This window comes from Carassius carassius, chromosome 25, assembly GCF_963082965.1.
Source record: "Carassius carassius chromosome 25, fCarCar2.1, whole genome shotgun sequence".
Classification (NCBI taxonomy): Eukaryota; Metazoa; Chordata; class Actinopteri; order Cypriniformes; family Cyprinidae; genus Carassius; species Carassius carassius.
Window position 1 is genome coordinate 17,588,672 of NC_081779.1, and position 17,842 is coordinate 17,606,513.

The 17,842-nt window shown below is 40.7% G+C and overlaps 1 protein-coding gene across 1 annotated transcript; it reads left to right on the forward strand.

Annotated features, from left to right (window-relative positions):
- Positions 1 to 6,678: 6,678 nt before the first annotated feature.
- LOC132104310 (trafficking protein particle complex subunit 3) lies at positions 6,679 to 15,815 on the forward strand. Its single transcript, XM_059509685.1, has 5 exons — positions 6,679 to 6,849; positions 8,343 to 8,440; positions 11,959 to 12,058; positions 15,082 to 15,264; positions 15,355 to 15,815. The coding sequence occupies exons 1-5, from the start codon at positions 6,808 to 6,810 to the stop codon at positions 15,472 to 15,474; spliced, it is 543 nt and encodes a 180-aa protein (XP_059365668.1). The 5' UTR covers positions 6,679 to 6,807; the 3' UTR covers positions 15,475 to 15,815.
- The last annotated feature ends 2,027 nt before the right edge of the window (positions 15,816 to 17,842 follow it).

Here is a 17,842-nt window from a genome sequence, read left to right on the forward strand (position 1 = left end):
ACACAATTACAATTACACATGTTACTTTTTTGCAACTTAAAAAAAAAAATGCGTCTAGATACCTTGTGTTTTTCCTCCATTCCACTTCCCGCCTATTATGTTTTCAAAGTAATAGCACGTGTGAATGGCCCCTTTCGACCTTTGTACGCCATTTTTTTTTCAGACAATCTTTTTCAGGCTCTCGCACATTACACTGCATGTGTTCCAAAAATGTGGCACTTGAGTTAAAAGGAACTGTCTTTCTGTTAGCATCACGGACATGTTTGACAGTTTGACACTCTTGTGTCTTTAGCAGTCTCGCACATGACACCGTGTTCAAAATGTAAAAAAATATGCATCTCGAGGCCTTTTTTTACCCATTCTTTGCCCGCATCTCATGTTTTTTGAGGCAAAAACAAATTCTGTGTGAATGGCCCCATAAAAGGTCAACTCTTAAAAGCAAGTTTTTAGACATTCTTTTTTTTCCCCCATTGCCTTTTAACCCCTTTTTTCCTTGTAACCCCTCTCTCCCAGGTCTTCACCACCACACTTGGTCCTTGCTCCGAGAACCCTGGTCTCCCGCATTGGAGGTGGACGCACTAGCAAGGAGGCTAAATGACTGCAGCCACTAGCGCATCTCTTGAGATCAGGAGAGTGAGGTTTACCTGCGCAGCACCTACCCAATGGCCTTCGTTACACTCACCCTCCTAAACCTCACTCCCATCCGGATCAAGGCACCAATGTAACCCCTCTCTCCCAGGTCCTCACCACCACACCTCATCCTTGCTCCAAGTGGGCCTCGAACCTGGGTCTCTGTTATGGGAGGCAGACGAGCTAACAAGGAGGTTAAATGAATGCAGCCACTAGCGCATCTCTTGAGATCAGGAGAGTGAGATTTACCTGTGCAGCACCTACCCACTGGCCTTAATTACACTCACCCCCCTAAACCTCACTCCCATCCGGGTCAAGGCACCAATGTAACCCCTCTCTCCCAGGTCCTCACCGCCACACCTCGTCCTTGTTCCGAGGGGGCCTTGAAACTGGGTCTCTGTTATGGGAAGCAGACGAGCAGACAAGGAGGTTAAATGACTGCAGCCACTAGCGTCAGTTGCTACATAAACATGCTCTAAATGGACATGTTTGACTGTTGTGCTCGTGTCCTGCATCTTTTGCAGCATCTTGCGCATGACGTGGTAATAAGTTACATTTTTAAAACTTCCACTACCTGCTGTGTTTTCAAGGCAAAAACATCTGAATTGGCTCTTGACCTTTGTGCTTGTGTCTCACATCATTTGTTCTAAAATTGCAGCATTTGATTTAAAAGAAATTCATCTTTTAAAAAGTGCTTTTCCATAGTTTTTCTGTTAACATGACCGACATGTTTGTGCTTGTGTCCGGCATCTATGACAGTGTCTAGTGCATGTACTAAAAATGCCGTGCTCAAGTTAGAAAAATGTTAACATGATGGATGTGTTTGACTGTTGCACTTGAGTCTCGCATCTTTTGCAGAATGTCGCAACATCACACTGTGTCCCAAAAATAGCACTTGAGTTAAAAAGTTTGACATTTAAAACATGGTTTTACATGGTTTTTCTGTTAGCATGACAGACATTTGAAATGAAAAACGTGTTTGACCATTGCACTCATATTTCATGTCTTTTGCGGTGTCTCGCGCACGACACATTCTAAAAATGCAGTACACAGCTTAAAAGTTCAACTTTTCTGCGTAAACGTGCTTGGGTGCATTCACACTAGGGGTGTCCCCGACTAAGGATTTTCATAGTCGAATCGGAATCTTTGAATCTTGCTGATATTCGACTGATAGTCGAATCATATGTTAAGGGGCGGTGCAAAATACATTGAGTCAAGTCAGACATTCAACAGCCATAATTACTGATGTTAACACACAGGGAAAATGTGTAACAAATGCCTCGCAGATACAAATGGGTAAATAATGTTTTTATCTTTTGATTAAAAGATAGTTAACACTAAATGTCAGCGAAACTCTAACAATTCACATTTTTTACAATAGTGCTCTCATTATTAAGTTAGTCTTTATTAATGTTCTGCATTTCTGTTTTGAGCTGCGCGCGCTGTAGATGATCAGTAGAGTGAGCATTTGATAGCAAGTTTTAAAATATGGGATTAAACTCATAATTTCATGTAGAATACGCTTTGTTATTTATACAACATAACGTTAATACTAGGACTTATAGGCTATCTGCAAAAAGAGCCTGAATGCAAATGAACGTGTCTGCGCGGCTCTGAATGAACTCATTTTGTGGACACGTTCTTCACGAAACAATGTGCAGAACACAGCAGCCTCTAAAAATTCACAGCGTTTTATTATAATGGTGTTCTCATTATAATGATATGGGTGGGACAGTCAAGTCATAGTTATTTATATTCTGTTTTGTTGTTTGTCCTGCTCGTGCTGCGCTGTAAAGAGATAATCACTAGTACTACAATCAAGCGCTTGACTCAAAACCAAATGCATCTTATATCACGTAAATAATATATCTACGATATACATACACTGGCTGAAATGTTTTGAAATCACTTGTACCCTACCTGTTCGAAAAAATCCAGTCTCTGCCTGTGTCAGTTTGAGTCATGTTAAAGTTTTAAATCCCTGCCGCCAAGATGCTCCTCTGTCCGTCACTGATTATGGAAAGTGGAAATCTATAGGGGTGGTTGGAATTATTCACGCACTTTAAAATATTTATTTGAAGCTTCTTTCTTTTCAGATTCTTATTCATGGCTTTATCATAATAGGCTACATGCTATTATGCTATTATACTGGTTTGCCCAACCAGTCCACATGTGCTTTGTGGATTTGGAGAAGGCATTCGACTGTGTCCCTCGCGGCGGCCTGTGGAGGGTGCTCCGGGAGTATGGGGTCCGGGGCCCTTTGCTAAGGGCTATCCGGTCCCTGTACGACCGGAGCAGGAGCTTGGTTCGTATTGCCAGCAGTAAGTCAGACTTGTTCCCGGTGCGTGTTGGACTCCGGCAGGGCTGCCCTTTGTCGCCGGCTCTGTTCATGATTTTTATGGACAGAATTTCTAGGCGCAGCCAGGGCCCGGAGGGGGTCAGGTTTGGTGACAACACGATTTCGTCTCTGCTCTTTGCGGATGATGTTGTCGTGTTGGCTTCATCAAGCCAGGACCTTCAGCATGCACTGGGACGGTTTGCAGCCGAGTGTGAAGCGGCTGGGATGAGAATCAGCACCTCCAAATCCGAGGCCATGGTCCTCAGTCGGAAAAGGGTGGCTTGCCCACTTCAGGTTGGTGGAGAGTTCCTGCCTCAAGTGGAGGAGTTTAAGTATCTTGGGGTCTTGTTCACGAGTGAGGGAAGGATGGAACGGGAGATTGACAGACGGATCGGTGCAGCTTCTGCAGTAATGCGGTCGATGTACCGGTCTGTCGTGGTGAAGAAAGAGCTGAGCCGCAAGGCGAAGCTCTCGATTTACCGGTCAATCTACGTTCCTTCTCTCACCTATGGTCATGAGCTTTGGGTCATGACCGAAAGGACAAGATCCCGGATACAGGCGGCCGAAATGAGCTTTCTCCGCAGGGTGGCTGGGCGATCCCTTAGAGATAGGGTGAGAAGCTCAGTCACCCGGGAGGAGCTCAGAGTAGAGCCGCTGCTCCTCCACATCGAGAGGGGTCAGCTGAGGTGGCTCGGGCATCTGTTCCGGATGCCTCCTGGACGCCTTCCCGGGAAGGTGTTCCGGGCGCGTCCCACTGGGAGGAGACCCGGGGAAGACCTAGGACACGCTGGAGAGACTATGTCTCCCGGCTGGTCTGGGAACGCCTCGGTGTCCCCCCAGAAGAGCTGGAGGAAGTGTCTAGGGAGAGGGAAGTCTGGGGTTCTCTGCTTAGACTGCTGCCCCCGCGACCCGGCCCCGGATAAGCGGAAGAAGATGGATGGATGGATGGGCTACATGCTAACTTATTGGGAGAAAACCACAAGTTTCATGTGAAATCAGACATTTGAGCTCTCACATATAGTCAGAATGGCATAATCATAACAGCCCGCGAATATTTGACTGTGAGATTGGTAGTCGAATCAGGCTCCTCGAATCGAAGCATCGAATCGTCGACAATTTGAGGTCACCCCTAATTCACACAGAATGTTTTCCTATTCCATTTATTTATTTATTTATTTACTTATTTTTATGTATATAAGTGCTAGACAGAGGTATGAATGGCCCCATGACCTTTGTGCTCATGTCTCAGCATCTTTTGCAGTGTCTCAAATTACACTGTTACACAAAATTTCAAATTAAAGTTCGAGTTTTAATAAAAACATGCTTTATCATGCCTTAGACAGATGTGTTTAAATGTTGCACTAACGTCTCGTTGTAGCGCTCACTAATGTAAAAAAAAATATTTTATTTTTTCCAATTCCATTGTCCACGTCTTGAGTTTTTCATAGCGTGTGAATGGCCCCTATCATGTGAATCTCAGACTGCACTGCTTCACTTCTCTTGTCCACCTCTTTTTTTCCTGAGATGCAATCCAGATGCCAATTACTACTATTATATAGGGACACAATAATAATAAAAAAAAAGAATAAATAAATGCATGCATAGTTACATAAATAGATATAATCAGTTAATTTGAGTTTAATTTATTTTATCATGTGAGAAGAGACCACAGAATGTCCAAAAACACTGAATTCAGTCACTTGATCAACCTGTCAGTGTTTTCTTTCTGACTGTACATTTTCTGCTTATTATGGCTCTTGCCTCATGGACATGGACATGGACATGAAATATAAATCTGATCTGAATGCAACTTATGTCATTATTGCTTTTAAAGACCACAGGGAGTCACGAGTACAGCTATGCTGGTTTCCATAATGAGGAAATGCATTTATCTAAATTTGAGGTAGGAAAATTATTTTATCCTAACAATGAAATGCTACATTGACTCCAGCTCCACACTACATGCCACACAACTCCAGCTCCATTCTACTAAAATTTTGTTGATTGGTGATTAAATTTAATACAAACAGGCAGGGGCGAAAATCTCATCTAAATGTTGGGGGGGACAATAAACATAACATTTCTCATGAGCAAGTTTTGAAGGGGACACCAATAAAACAGGCAAAATTGTACTTAAGGATATGTGTACAGAGAGGAAAGCCTTACTATTGCATAGAGACCGTTCCATTATCCTTCTTCTCAAAGTTTCTTTTTGTTTCAATGAAAAAGCTGACTAAATTGACGAAAACATTCTTCAAAACAATTTTTTTGTTGTTGCAATGTTTTTGAAGTTGTTTACACAATCAAGCCACCAAAATACAATGGAAAACTTTTATTTATTTATATAGCACATTTAATAGCAATGTTATTGCTTCACAGTTATAATTAAAACATGCATATATAAAAACATTTGCCATGCCTAGCAAAATGAAGGCATACACACTCTTAGACATACACCCTCACACAACTGTTTGTGAGATCGGTATAGACGTGAAAGACGGGAAAAAAAACAAAAAATAATAATTTATTACGTCAATGACTGATTTGTTCAAAAAGTGGATTTATTCAGTTAGGAAACACCTCCTCAGTGTGTAGCTTAGTTTCAACTTTTTGAGTTGGTGAAATAGAGCTAACACAGGCAATATGGTGCCTAAAATGCACTTAATATTAACTTATTGTTTATTCAATTTTTATAAAAATCTAAATCACATTTGTTATGCTAATATCTGGAGAACAACTGCACTCTTAGTATGATGATATATTAGATTAACTATATTAAATGAAATAAACCGACCAGGGGCGGCTCGTGAATTTTAAAATAGAGGAGGCAAACTAATTGTATTGGTCTGGGGATCCCTGCCAATTGTTATTATTATTATTATTTGCTTAACCAGTTTAAAATGGCTTTTTGGCAGCTTTTAGATAGAAACCGTAAAGAAAATATATTCAATATCGCTACTCATTATAAATACTACCAACCATAGACTGTATAAAAACAGGTTCAAACTAATATCTAATTTATGTCTCTATGATGGTTGGTTGATATTCCAGAAGAGAGGCTAGCCTCCTCTATGTTGTTACTTTTCTCAGCACTCCTCAGCGCTGAAAGTGAACACTCGATGCTGATTGGTTCCCCTGGCCTCCCCCTCCCCTTCTCTTTCACTTAGCGGTTGTAAAAACGCCTGTTATAATCGCTAACAGCGCAGACTACATCGGTGACAAAAGTAAATTGGTACACAATAATATTTTTTGGACACGACTTATTAATGACTCAGCATCATCTATATTAAAGAGAAAATAATCACGTCATCCGATGATTAATGTGTGTGTATGTGTGTGTGTGTCGGTGGTGGTGATGTAAAAGGGGAGCAGGCAGTGGACCAAAGCAATGTGAGGCAAAGCAGGGGGAACTCGAGATGTTTAAAACTTTTTTTGTTGTTGCTCAGTTTGCATTTGTATTGTTTTACTACTTACACAATTAGTTTAACTATATATCTCATTATATTATTTACAATACACACATTTCAATTATAGTTTAGGGGGGGACAACCCTCAGATAGGGGGGGTCCGGACCCCCCCGACCCCCCCGCGATTTCCGCCTATGCAAACAGGGTCAATGACTCCATGACTCACATTAGGAATCACAACTGTTCAGAACTACAGTTTGACTGCAATACCCACAACCCAAGGCGAATTAACACTTCCGGTGAATCATTGGCGATTCAGGAAGCTGATCAATCACAGTGGCAGGAACAACATCACGGGACTCTCATTGCACTGAGCAGATTAATAAAATATTACCTGTAACCGATCTGTACACACCTGTAATATAAAACAACATGTCTAGGCAGTCGAACAGAGCCACGGACAGCAAAAAGATGGTGAGTGTGTGTTGTGCTTCCGCTGATCTGAGCTAAATGCATGGCAGCTAGCTAACATGCTATTAGAATCATCAGATAAACAACATGTTTATTTGAACAGTGTTTGCTTATTTGCATATAGAACAGATATAGAATTCGTGTTACCTAGACTTGCGTCACTTTATTCCTCTAAAGTGATTCTGTTGCACAGACATGATTTAGTCTTTCCATCATACATGGCTGGTTTTTGAATTAAAAATCATATGAATTGCAAATAGTTTTTCGATTGAGTTAATTTTAATGATACATTGGGCCGAATGATGTATGCTTTCATATCATAATGCATTATGATGTGTCATGGAGTTTGTTTTACTACAATTATTACACTGGGCAGTTGGTTATTTGCAGCATTTGGTATATTCTCAACACGGTATAAACAACACATTATTGAAAGCAGAGAAACGCTCGTAGATTTATTCAGCTGCGTTTAGCAAGCTTTTGTAGAAATGTTTTGGCTACATGTAACATGTCGTGTCTGTATCAATTTCATGTTGTGCCGTGAGAGGGCGCTCAAGATCAATATGTCCTCATTCATTCAGTCCTGAATATTACCAAAGACTATAGAATACTCTTAAAGTGTCTTTGATATTACACAGGATGACACATTCTCTGTTATTCTGTGCGGTTCATAAGTCTGAAACACTATTTAAAGCCTGATATTGAAGCTCAAGATTCTCTTTGGTTTTTCGCAATTCATGCAGCAGAACACGTACTTTAGGTTTTCATTTGCTGCTTCTGTCATGAAAACAAAAGACGGCTATTAGGAAATAATAACAGTAATTCTTCAGTGATAGTGTTTCACTCTAATTGTTATGCTTATAATAGATGTTGTAATGAAAAGAAGTTGTATTAATTTACAAAATGCAAAATTAGAAGCTTTTCACTAGTGAGCTCAGACTCTTGGACTCCACCAAAACATGCAAATGAAACAGCATACTTATTCTGACCCGTACTTATTAAAATACATAAAAGAATATGTGATCATACCTAAAGTTGGGTAAAACCTAGTGGTTTGAAGGATATTAGCAAAGTCAAAAAAGTTAATTGGTATTTGAGGGCTGCACTGTGATCCTTAATATAGTCTTTTTATTTGTCATCAATGATTCTTGTTTAAAATATGCTTATGATTTTTTTGGTATATAAATATTGTTACAGTGTATGAGATTTTAGTGGGTGTCTTCTGTAAATCATGGTAAAAAATTAAGCAGGATACATTCTAATGTATGATGGGGGACTAAATTTAAAGCTGTATTACACTTTTATTTATTTTATTTTTTTATTTTATTTTTGATGCTTGAAACCCCCTTTTCGTCTTTGACCCACATACATAAAAATGGATCACTGGAATGTTGGACTGTCAAATTTTGTAATAGGATTCAGGCATTCTTAGATAAACACAGTGGATATTATTAATATGGTGGTGGGTCATTTTGGGCCGTCTTTTTCTTGAACAGAATTCTGAATTGTTCACTCTCACTTATGGAGCTCTGGTTACTCAGCTGTGTAAGGACTATGAAAATGATGAGGAAGTCAACAAACAACTGGATAAAATGTAAGTCTGTCTTTCTCTGTTTCTCACCAACCAAACTATCTGGTCACATTAAATCAATAGTTTACAAATGACATTTTCTAAGATTGCCATTTAAAAATTCTATAAAAGTGTAAGGAATATGTTTAGATGTTCACATGCTACAACTGCTCTTTCTATTTCTTTTATGATTGTCTAGTCACTTAGTCACTAGTGATGGGAAGTTCGATTCTTTTCCGCGAACCGGTTCTTTCGGACGGTTTGGTTCAATAAACCGGTTGAAAAAACCGGTTCAGCAGTTCTTTTACGCTCGACGTAATGGCGTCATTGGCGATGACATAACGGCGTCACGTCTATCAAACATTCAAATATATAAAGTCAGTAATCAATTTTAGTCAGTTAAAAACCTCATAATCATGAAACGTTTACAATTAAGTTTTGCAACAACGCACCCAAATACAGTAACAGCAATAATGTGCATACGAGGATTTAAGTCGTATGTATAATGTATATAAGTATATATAAATAAATTAAATAAATTAGGTGTCATCAGCGCAGAAACCATGATCCACTTACTATACATAATCCATTGCGATGTATTTTTTATTAAATGAACTTACGTTTCGCCAGATTGCCCTTCATTCAAGCCCTCGGTTTACCCGCGCTCAGAACATTAGCACAGAATCAGTTCAGAATCAATCACCAAAAGAATCAGTTCGGTTCAGATGCTCTGTGTGTCAGTCTGCTTCACGCTGAATCACGCATGCGCAGTATCATCAGCTCCTCGGCTCTCGAATCGGATGCGTCCGAAAGAAACAGTTTTCAGTTCAGTGTACTGATGATCCGAAAACCGATGCAACCGGTTCTTGACTCGAGAACGAGAATCACTCTAACCGGCACGTGCTGCAGTTCAGTTTCATCAGCTGCTCTACTCGTGTTCATGTTCTGTTTACTACAAACTCAATTTGTGAATGTGTCATCATTAACTATAAATCATTAACTATGAATCATCCCTTATTCCTATTAAACATAGAGTCTTTAGAGTCTTAATTATTGTCCAACTTCCCTGAAAACCCCTTTTGGCCTATACATTTATCTACAATATACAGATTAGAAACATCAAAAAAAAAAAAAGCAAAATAAAATATAGTTATTTTATCACACTTTCCGATGTTTATCAAAATACTTAAAAAAATTGCACGCATGCACAGTATCATCAGCTCATCGGTTCTCAAATCGGACGCATCCTGAAAGAAACGATTCTCGGTTCAGTGTACTGGTGATCCGAAAACCGATACAACCGGTTCTTGACTCGAGAACGAGAATCAGTTCATCGGTTCTAAAATCGGACGCGTCCGTCAGAAACGGTTCTCAGTTCAGTGTACTGGTGATCCGAAAACCGATACAACCGGTTCTTGACTCGAGAACGAGAATCAGTTCATCGTTTCTAAAATCGGACGCGTCCGTCAGAAACGGTTCTCAGTTCAGTGTACTGGTGATCCGAAAACCGATGCAACCGGTTCTTGATTCGAGAACGAGAACTGCTCCAGCAGTGGGCGTGTTTGTTCGTCATCTGGCTCGGCTCGGTGTTCATCTTCAGTTCGGTCTTCACAGCAGTTCAGTCAGTGTACTGTTTGAGTAAATGAATTACTCCTGGATATTGGTTTATTCTGACTCAGAGGGAGTGTCAGTCACGTTAAAAAAGTTAACAGCTTAAGAAATTTGTGGATTAATGCTTATTGGAGACGCAAACCATTTCAAACGATTCAGTTCGATTTGGTGAACTGGTTCAACCGGTTCACTAAGAACAACCGGTTACGATTTGTTCACGAATCGGACATCACTATTAGTCACTAGTCAGCATATATGAGTGGACCAGAGAGAGTTGTACTGTCAATGTTTGTGCTGGGTGGTAGGCTGTTATATTAGGTGTGGTGATTGTGCCATCCAGCCTGCTGAAGCTGGGATGGGTGTTATTGAGAGTATAAAAGTGCCCCTTTAGGTTTTTTGAGAGCTGCCTCTCTCCCCTTCCCGCTACATGAATTGTGCAGCTGCAGGTTACACCCCTGGTTTTCAGATTCATGATTCTGTTCCCCACTTGGCTATACTTCTCAAATTCTAGTCTACTGTTAGAATGGATCCAGATGAAATAGATGGATGATAGCATTTATTATTATTATTTTTTTTTTTTTTTAAGCAAGTTTACATCTCATGTTGTACTGAACTGTGGGTTGCTGAGAAAATCGCTGCAAATAATAAAAGGCATGTAGACTATTGTTCAGAAATTTATTGTGATTTTGAAAGAAGTCACCAAAATACAGGATAAAACAGTAATATTCTGAAATATGATTACAATTTGAACTAAAGGTTCTTTATTTTACGATGTAATTTATTCCTTTTATGCCAGTCTGAACAGGTTGAATGACATTCATTTGTCCTCAAAACTTGAAACAAAACTACACAACATAAAATTTAAAATTAAATAATAATAATAATAATAATAATAATAAAAAAATGTGACCCACACTTTAATGTGTGTCGACCACAAGGTGTTTTTAGATGTCAGTTATTTTGGTTACACTTTATTTTAAGGTGTCCTTGTTACACGTTACATGTACTTACTATTATAATAACAATTAGTTATACATAATTACATGCTAGTAACCCTAAGGCAAACACTAATCCTAACACCTAACACTAACCTTATAGTAAGTACATGTAGTTAATATTACTCGGAACTTAAATGCATAATTACACTGTAACAAGGACACCTTAAAATAAAGTGTAACTGTTATTTTTCTCTAGTGTTAATTGTCCTGAAATGTCACATTACATTTACATGCACTTATTGACATGAAGTTTTTTTATATTTTTTCTTCACTACTAGCTGTGCGTTTCTTATATTAACCATCCTAATAGAATTGTTCTATTATTTGAATCATTTTCGTGTATCTTTTTTTCTATTAGTACGTTTGTATATTTTGGGGCTGGTACAGTTAATTGTATTCATTATTTTTTTGCTTTTATTTGTTGAAAAATGTTGGTTCTGTGTGGTGTGGAACTGTAAAATCTAACCCCTGAATCACAACCAGTTGGGAAGCTCTGGTTTAAAGATTGTGGGAAAAGCAGTGAGGATGCGTGGAAAGCCCAGAGATGCTTGGAGTTCAACGGTTGTGATTTAGAGAATCAGTGGGCAGCGTGTGTTCTTTGGCTGAGTGGTCTTTTCATTTAAGCTGTGCCTTGAACTAATCCAGTAGTTCCACTGATATTGGGTTGGGCAGCATGGCTGAAATACAATCTTTTTTTTCCTATTGCTGCTTTAAAGCATCTAATATGCAAGATTAGATTTTCTCTCCAGCCAATAAGTTTGTATATCTCTTTTTGAGTCCTTGAAGTTAAAGGGCTTTACTAAGACCTTTAAAATAAAAAGAGATTAAAGCTCTTATGATTGCGTTGGTGGGTGAAATGAGGGTGATTGAAAGCGAAGTTGCTCTGACAGTGACAGTTTCACAGTTTCCATTCTCTTCTTCCATCCTTTCAAGGGGATACAATATCGGAGTGCGTCTGATTGAGGACTTCTTGGCTCGGTCCAGTGTGGGGAGGTGTCACGATTTCCGAGAAACGGCCGATGTCATTGCAAAGGTAACATGAGTACTTGGAGCCAATCAGAGCGCATGCTGAGCCCTCACTTAGGCAAAACGAGAGCGAGAAAGAGAGAATCAGGAAGCAGGCAAGCATGTTAATGCGCAAGCAAGTGACTGGAATTTGAACTTCAACCTGCAGTAGCCCACATATTTTTATAGCTTTCATCACATCTTTCTACCGTTTTTAATTTTTCAGAGTCAAACAGCTTGAAAAACATCCATGCTATGCTATCGCAAAGCCAACTGGCAGGCCGTCTGTATGGTGTTAGAGTGAACCGAGACACTCGTGTTACTCTCGGCTTGTTTTCTTTGGTCTGGGAGAGCCACAGTGCTTTCTTACGAAACAGTCCACCTTGTCCTAAGTATATGGGTTCACACTGACAGCTCTGACAGAGCGTTCTTCCCCCTGTCCGTCATTGTCCATGCTTGCTTGGTCCCTGTCTGTCTTTTCTCAGTTCTTCTTCTGTTTTCTGTCTTTTTCTCCTCACTTTCCTCCACATGTGCCATGTTGTCAAATGTTAATCCAGAGTGCATCGGTTTGATGGGACCCTGATCAGAATCCTAAACCTGTGGGTCTTAAATGTATTTTTATTTTTTTTTAAATATTTTTATGAAGGTTCTTTATATTAAGGATTTGGTTAGTTGTTTATGGTTCCTAAGCAATGCAGTGACTGGGAGCATTAATATAGAATTCAAGTGATGTGGTGTGTGTATTTATGCTATTTTATGGCTTCTATTTTATGGCTTCCATTCTGAATTTAGAATCAAAGCTATTTTATTATGGTGTTACTTATTGTGAAGCTGTGTTTGCACTGATGCTTTAAGAATATAATCAAGGGATGCACAATATTTAAATTCCTTCAATATAAGCCAATGATTGTTTTTATTTTAATATTAATTTATTTTATTGTTGTCTTAAAAACTAAAAGGAATTGCTTTAAATTCTGTAAGCATATATATATATATATATATCCATCCATCTTCTTCCGCTTATCCGGGGCCGTGTCGCGGGGGCAGCAGTCTAAGCAGAGACGCCTCAGATTTCCCTCTCCCTAGACACTTCCTCCAGCTGTTCTGGGGGGATACCGAGGCGTTCCCCAGGAACGCGTCCAGGAGGCATCCGGAACAGATGCCCAAGCCACCTCCGGCCCCTGGCCTCGCCTAGAAATCCTGTCCAGAAAAATAATGAACCGGTGATAAAGGGCAGCCCTGCCGGAGTCCAACATGTACCGGGAACAAGTCTGACATACTGCCAGCAATGCGAACCAAGCTCCTGCGCCGGTCATACAGGGACCAGACAGCCCTTAACAGAGGGCCCGGACCCCATACTCCTGGAGCACCCCCCACTGGAGGCAGCAAGGGACATGGTCGAATGCCTTCTCCAAATCCACAAAACACATGTGGATTGGTTGGGCAAACTCACATGAACCCTCCAGCACCCCAGCAAGGGTATAAAGCTGGTCCAGAGTTCCACGACCGGGGCGAAAACTGCATTGTTCCTCCTGAATCCAAGGTTTGACTATCGGCCGAATTCTCCTCTCCAATACCCTAGCATAGACTTTCACCAGGAAGGCTGAGGAGTGTAATCCCTCTGTAGTTGGAACACACCCTCCAGACCACCACCCCGGTTTGCCACCCCGACCGCCATAGAATGCTGCAGAGGCATGTCAGCCAAGACAGACCCACAACATCCAGGGACCTGAGGTACTCCGGGTCGATCCCATCTACCCCTGGTTCCTTGCCAACAAGAAACTTCTTAACTACCTCTGTGACTTCAGCTTGGGTGATGGACGAGTCCACCTCCGAGCCCTCAGCCTCTGGTTCCTCAACAAATGACATGTCTGTGGTATTGCATTCCTTCCATCGTACGATGATATCCCCAGTTGAGGTCAACAGCTGCCCACCTCCACTGTAAACAGTGTTGGCAGGAACAATGCTTCCCCCCCCCCCCGAGGCGCCGCACGGTTTTTCCAGAATCTCTTCGAGATCAACAGATAGTCTTTCTCCATGGCCTCACCAAACTCCTCCCAGACCCGAGTTTTTGCCTCCACAATCACCCGGGCTGCAGTCCGCTTGGCCTCCCGGTACCCGTCAGCTGCCTCAGGAGTCCCGCAAGCCAGCAAGGCCTGGTAGGACTCCTTCTTCAACTTGATGGCATCCCTTATTTCCGGTGTCCGCCATCGGCTTCGGGGATTGCCGCCTCGACAGGCACCACAGACCTTACGGTCACAAGTCTGAGTGGCCGTATTGACAATAGAGGCAGAGAACATGGTCCAATCAGACTCCACGTCTCCAGCCTTCGTCAGAATCTGGTCGAAGCTCTGCAGGAGGAGGGAGTTGAAAATCTCTCTGACGTTCCCAACAGACATTCGCAATACGTTTGGTCCACCGAGTCTGTCCAGCTTCCTCCCCCGCCTTCGGATCCAACTCACCACCAGGTGGTGATCAGTTGACAGTTCCGCCCCTCTCTTTACCCAAATGTCCAAGACATACGGGCGGAGGTCAGACGAAATGACCACAAAGTCGATCCTCGACCTCCGGCCTAGGGTGTCCTGGTGCCACGTGCCCTTATGCATATATATATATAAGACCTTTTTTTTTTAAGCTTCTCGTGTATTTTTTTATATTTCCCAACATTATAATGTAAATGTAAACCAAATGTAGTAACCAAAATGGTCCATCATTTGCATCCCTAGAATATCTTATTCTGCCTCCTTATGGTTAAAGATTTCTAAAATAAAATTAATACATGGTCAAATAAGACTTTCATTTTGATATATTTAATTCTTTGGATTATCAAAAATTGTTAATAGTTAAATAGTCAAAAATTATAAAAATGTTGGTCTTCTTATGGCCTTGTCCTCAAAACGTCTTTTCAAACCCATACTGTGCAGTTGTGTTTATAATTTCAGTGTCAGAGCTGTGAATACAGCATAGATTTGACACCATAGATGACACCATAGATTTAGGCAGACAAGTTAACATGAAGACTCGAGACTCTTTTTGTCTTTATGTTAACAGGTAGCCTTTAAGATGTACTTGGGTATCACCCCCAGCGTGACCAACTGGAGTCCTGCTGGAGATGAGTTCTCTCTTATCCTCGAAAGCAACCCCCTGGTGGACTTTGTAGAGCTTCCTGACAACCACAGTAATCTAGTTTACTCCAGCCTGCTCTGTGGAGTGCTGAGAGGAGCTCTTGAAATGGTGAAGAGCATGTTTGTGTGAGATAAATTGATGATCTGCTGTTAACCCTCAATTACTATTCACACTAAGGTTATTTTTCTACTGCTGCAGGTTCAAATGGCAGTGGATGTGCGATTCGCTCAGGACACACTAAGAGGTGACAGTGTGACAGAAATTCGCATGAAGTTCATCAAAAGGATCGAGGAGAACCTGCCAGCTGGAGACGAATGAGGCTGAGAGACTCTAACATGTGATTAAAGATACTTTTTTATGTTGAATTGGGAACCTAAAACTTCTGTTTTGGTCAAGAAGACCAACCAGTCACCACACATTCTAAGTATTGGATTGAGAGTTCATCGTAGAGAAGATTTATCTCGATGTGTCACCAATGTTGGCATGTTCTTTCCACCTGGTCCATGTTTTTTATTTCTCTGTCTCTTTTTGTATGACAGTTTGTCTGTAGTGTATTTTTTGTTATTCTTTTTGCCTTTAACTCATACATACAGCAAAGAAGGTTTAATTTATTTAGTCAAATGTCATAATGAATTAAATATGTCATTAACTACCAACAACCATGGCCAATTCTCTTATTTATCGTCCTTCTACTCAATAGGCCTTTTACACAATCTAATATTTACTCAAAGTTGCAATAAAACGCTTATTTGAGCAGACCATATCACACTGCTGTTTTAATGTCTGTAATGCTTGTATCGAAAACTACTTTAGATGGCTAATCTAAAACCAACATTTGAAGAAAGGGCCCCATATTTGCCAAGAACAGAACCATAGTTTTGTGAGACGCACATGTTTTGTAGAGGGCCATTGGTGTTAAGGGGAGTCTGGGAGGGGTTAGGTATGTAGATAATGGGACCTGTGTGCACCGAGCCTGTGGCAGGTCCTTCCACACGTATGTAATGAAGTGTCACGGCAGGCTCCATAGCCGTCTTCGACTTGTCGTGTATTTGCCCTTGCACTGTGGGACTGTTATTCCTACAGCATGGCACCAAAATGTGGTTCGAGTCAAACAACAAAAACAAGGGCCTAATTAGTCTCAGATGTTTACTCAAGCAACGTGGAAGCAATCAGGACCTGTAGGTTCACTGGTGCGTGTGCAGGACAGGGCTGTTTTGGGAGCCAGTGGGGGTTAATAGTGTGGGGTTCACGGCCGTGCTGACCGGTGGGAAGGAGACGGCCGTTCGCTGAAAGCCATTCATTTCTCCAGCGCAGCTCAAAGTTCGTTCCTGACACCTGTTAATCACCTTACATCATGATCTGGGCTTATTTTTCCAGAATTCCACACTTTATCAACCACAACTGGAAAAAAGTTTACTGCCTCTACTACTACTTGCCAGCAACTAGGTTTTTTTTTTTTTTTAAATATTACATGCAGTTTCCTTGTGATTTGATTCACATTGATGCGATGAATAATGTATTCATTGTTTAAGAGTATTGTTTTATTACATCAGGCCACTAGAGGTAGCTGTGAGCATTGTGGTCTGTGACCTTTTTTCCTCTTTCCATTCTCATGGGGTTTTCTGTGTTTCTTTTGCTATTTGATTGCTCACGAGGTCCACCAACTGCTTTTTTTTTTATCTCTGGGGCTGGGGAATTATTTTGTGAATATATTCTTTATCCTCTTGATTCAGTGATATTTACAAGAAAAACTGTGGAAAACACATGCAGAGCCCTATCAGGCCGAATCCCTTGTCCCCTCTCACTAGATTATGCATACAATGAATGTATTCTGTATAATGTGTATATTGGAACGCGAGGGAAGAGGAAATGGTTTCGCGCAGACATTTGATGTAAATCATTTGGCAGAATTAGACCTCTGTATCATGGGGATATACAGCTGTGATTGTGTACTGTGTGAAAACACGTATCACTCTTCCATATGCTTTCAGGAATTTCTCTTGCTCCTTCTTTCTCCCTTTTTAACAATGCAGGTCATCTTGGCCAAGCATCCGAAACAAAGTGATGTGTCAGCATTCATTAATCATCACGGTCACTTTTAACCAATATGACTCTCGGCATAAGAAGGATGGACTCCAGATTACGAGATCATCTCCTCATCATCTTTCTTATATGTTTATCCTCATATGTTTATGTTTGGCCATACCAGGCCAATACTGAAATTTTTCATGGAGAAGACACTAAAGAATTCCAAGTAGCTTGTTTCCACCATAAGGAATTGATTTTTAGTAGCTATTTTTGTTCCTTTAACTTCCCCATGTCTAAAGGCAGGTCAACTGCAACAAATGAAAAAAAGGACCTCATAATTTTCATCCAGTCATATGCTGTTTATTTAAGGTCTGCCTCCAGCTCACCTCATTGCCCTCCCAAACTTTTTAAGTTGCAATTAAACAGAATTAGAGACATATCTGTTTTTCCATTTTGTGACATATACCTGAGGGTAACAGATTATCGAAAAAGAAAATGTTGGGTAGGGACTTGGTTCTATGCATCAGTTGTTAATTGGAGTTCGCGTGAGTGACAGATTTTTTTATTTTGGGGTAAACTGTCCCTTTAAGAATTTTATTAGGACAGTTCTAGCATACAAGTAGCAAAAGTTACGTATGCTGGAAACGAGATGGTACAC

Coding starts and splice junctions, on each gene's coding strand:
- LOC132104310 (XM_059509685.1), top strand. CDS start 6,808: ATGTCTAGGCAGTCGAACAGAGCCACGGACAGCAAAAAGATG. Junction 6,850..8,342: donor CCACGGACAGCAAAAAGATG/GTGAGTGTGTGT, acceptor TTTCTTGAACAG/AATTCTGAATTGTTCACTCT. Junction 12,059..15,081: donor CGGCCGATGTCATTGCAAAG/GTAACATGAGTA, acceptor TTATGTTAACAG/GTAGCCTTTAAGATGTACTT.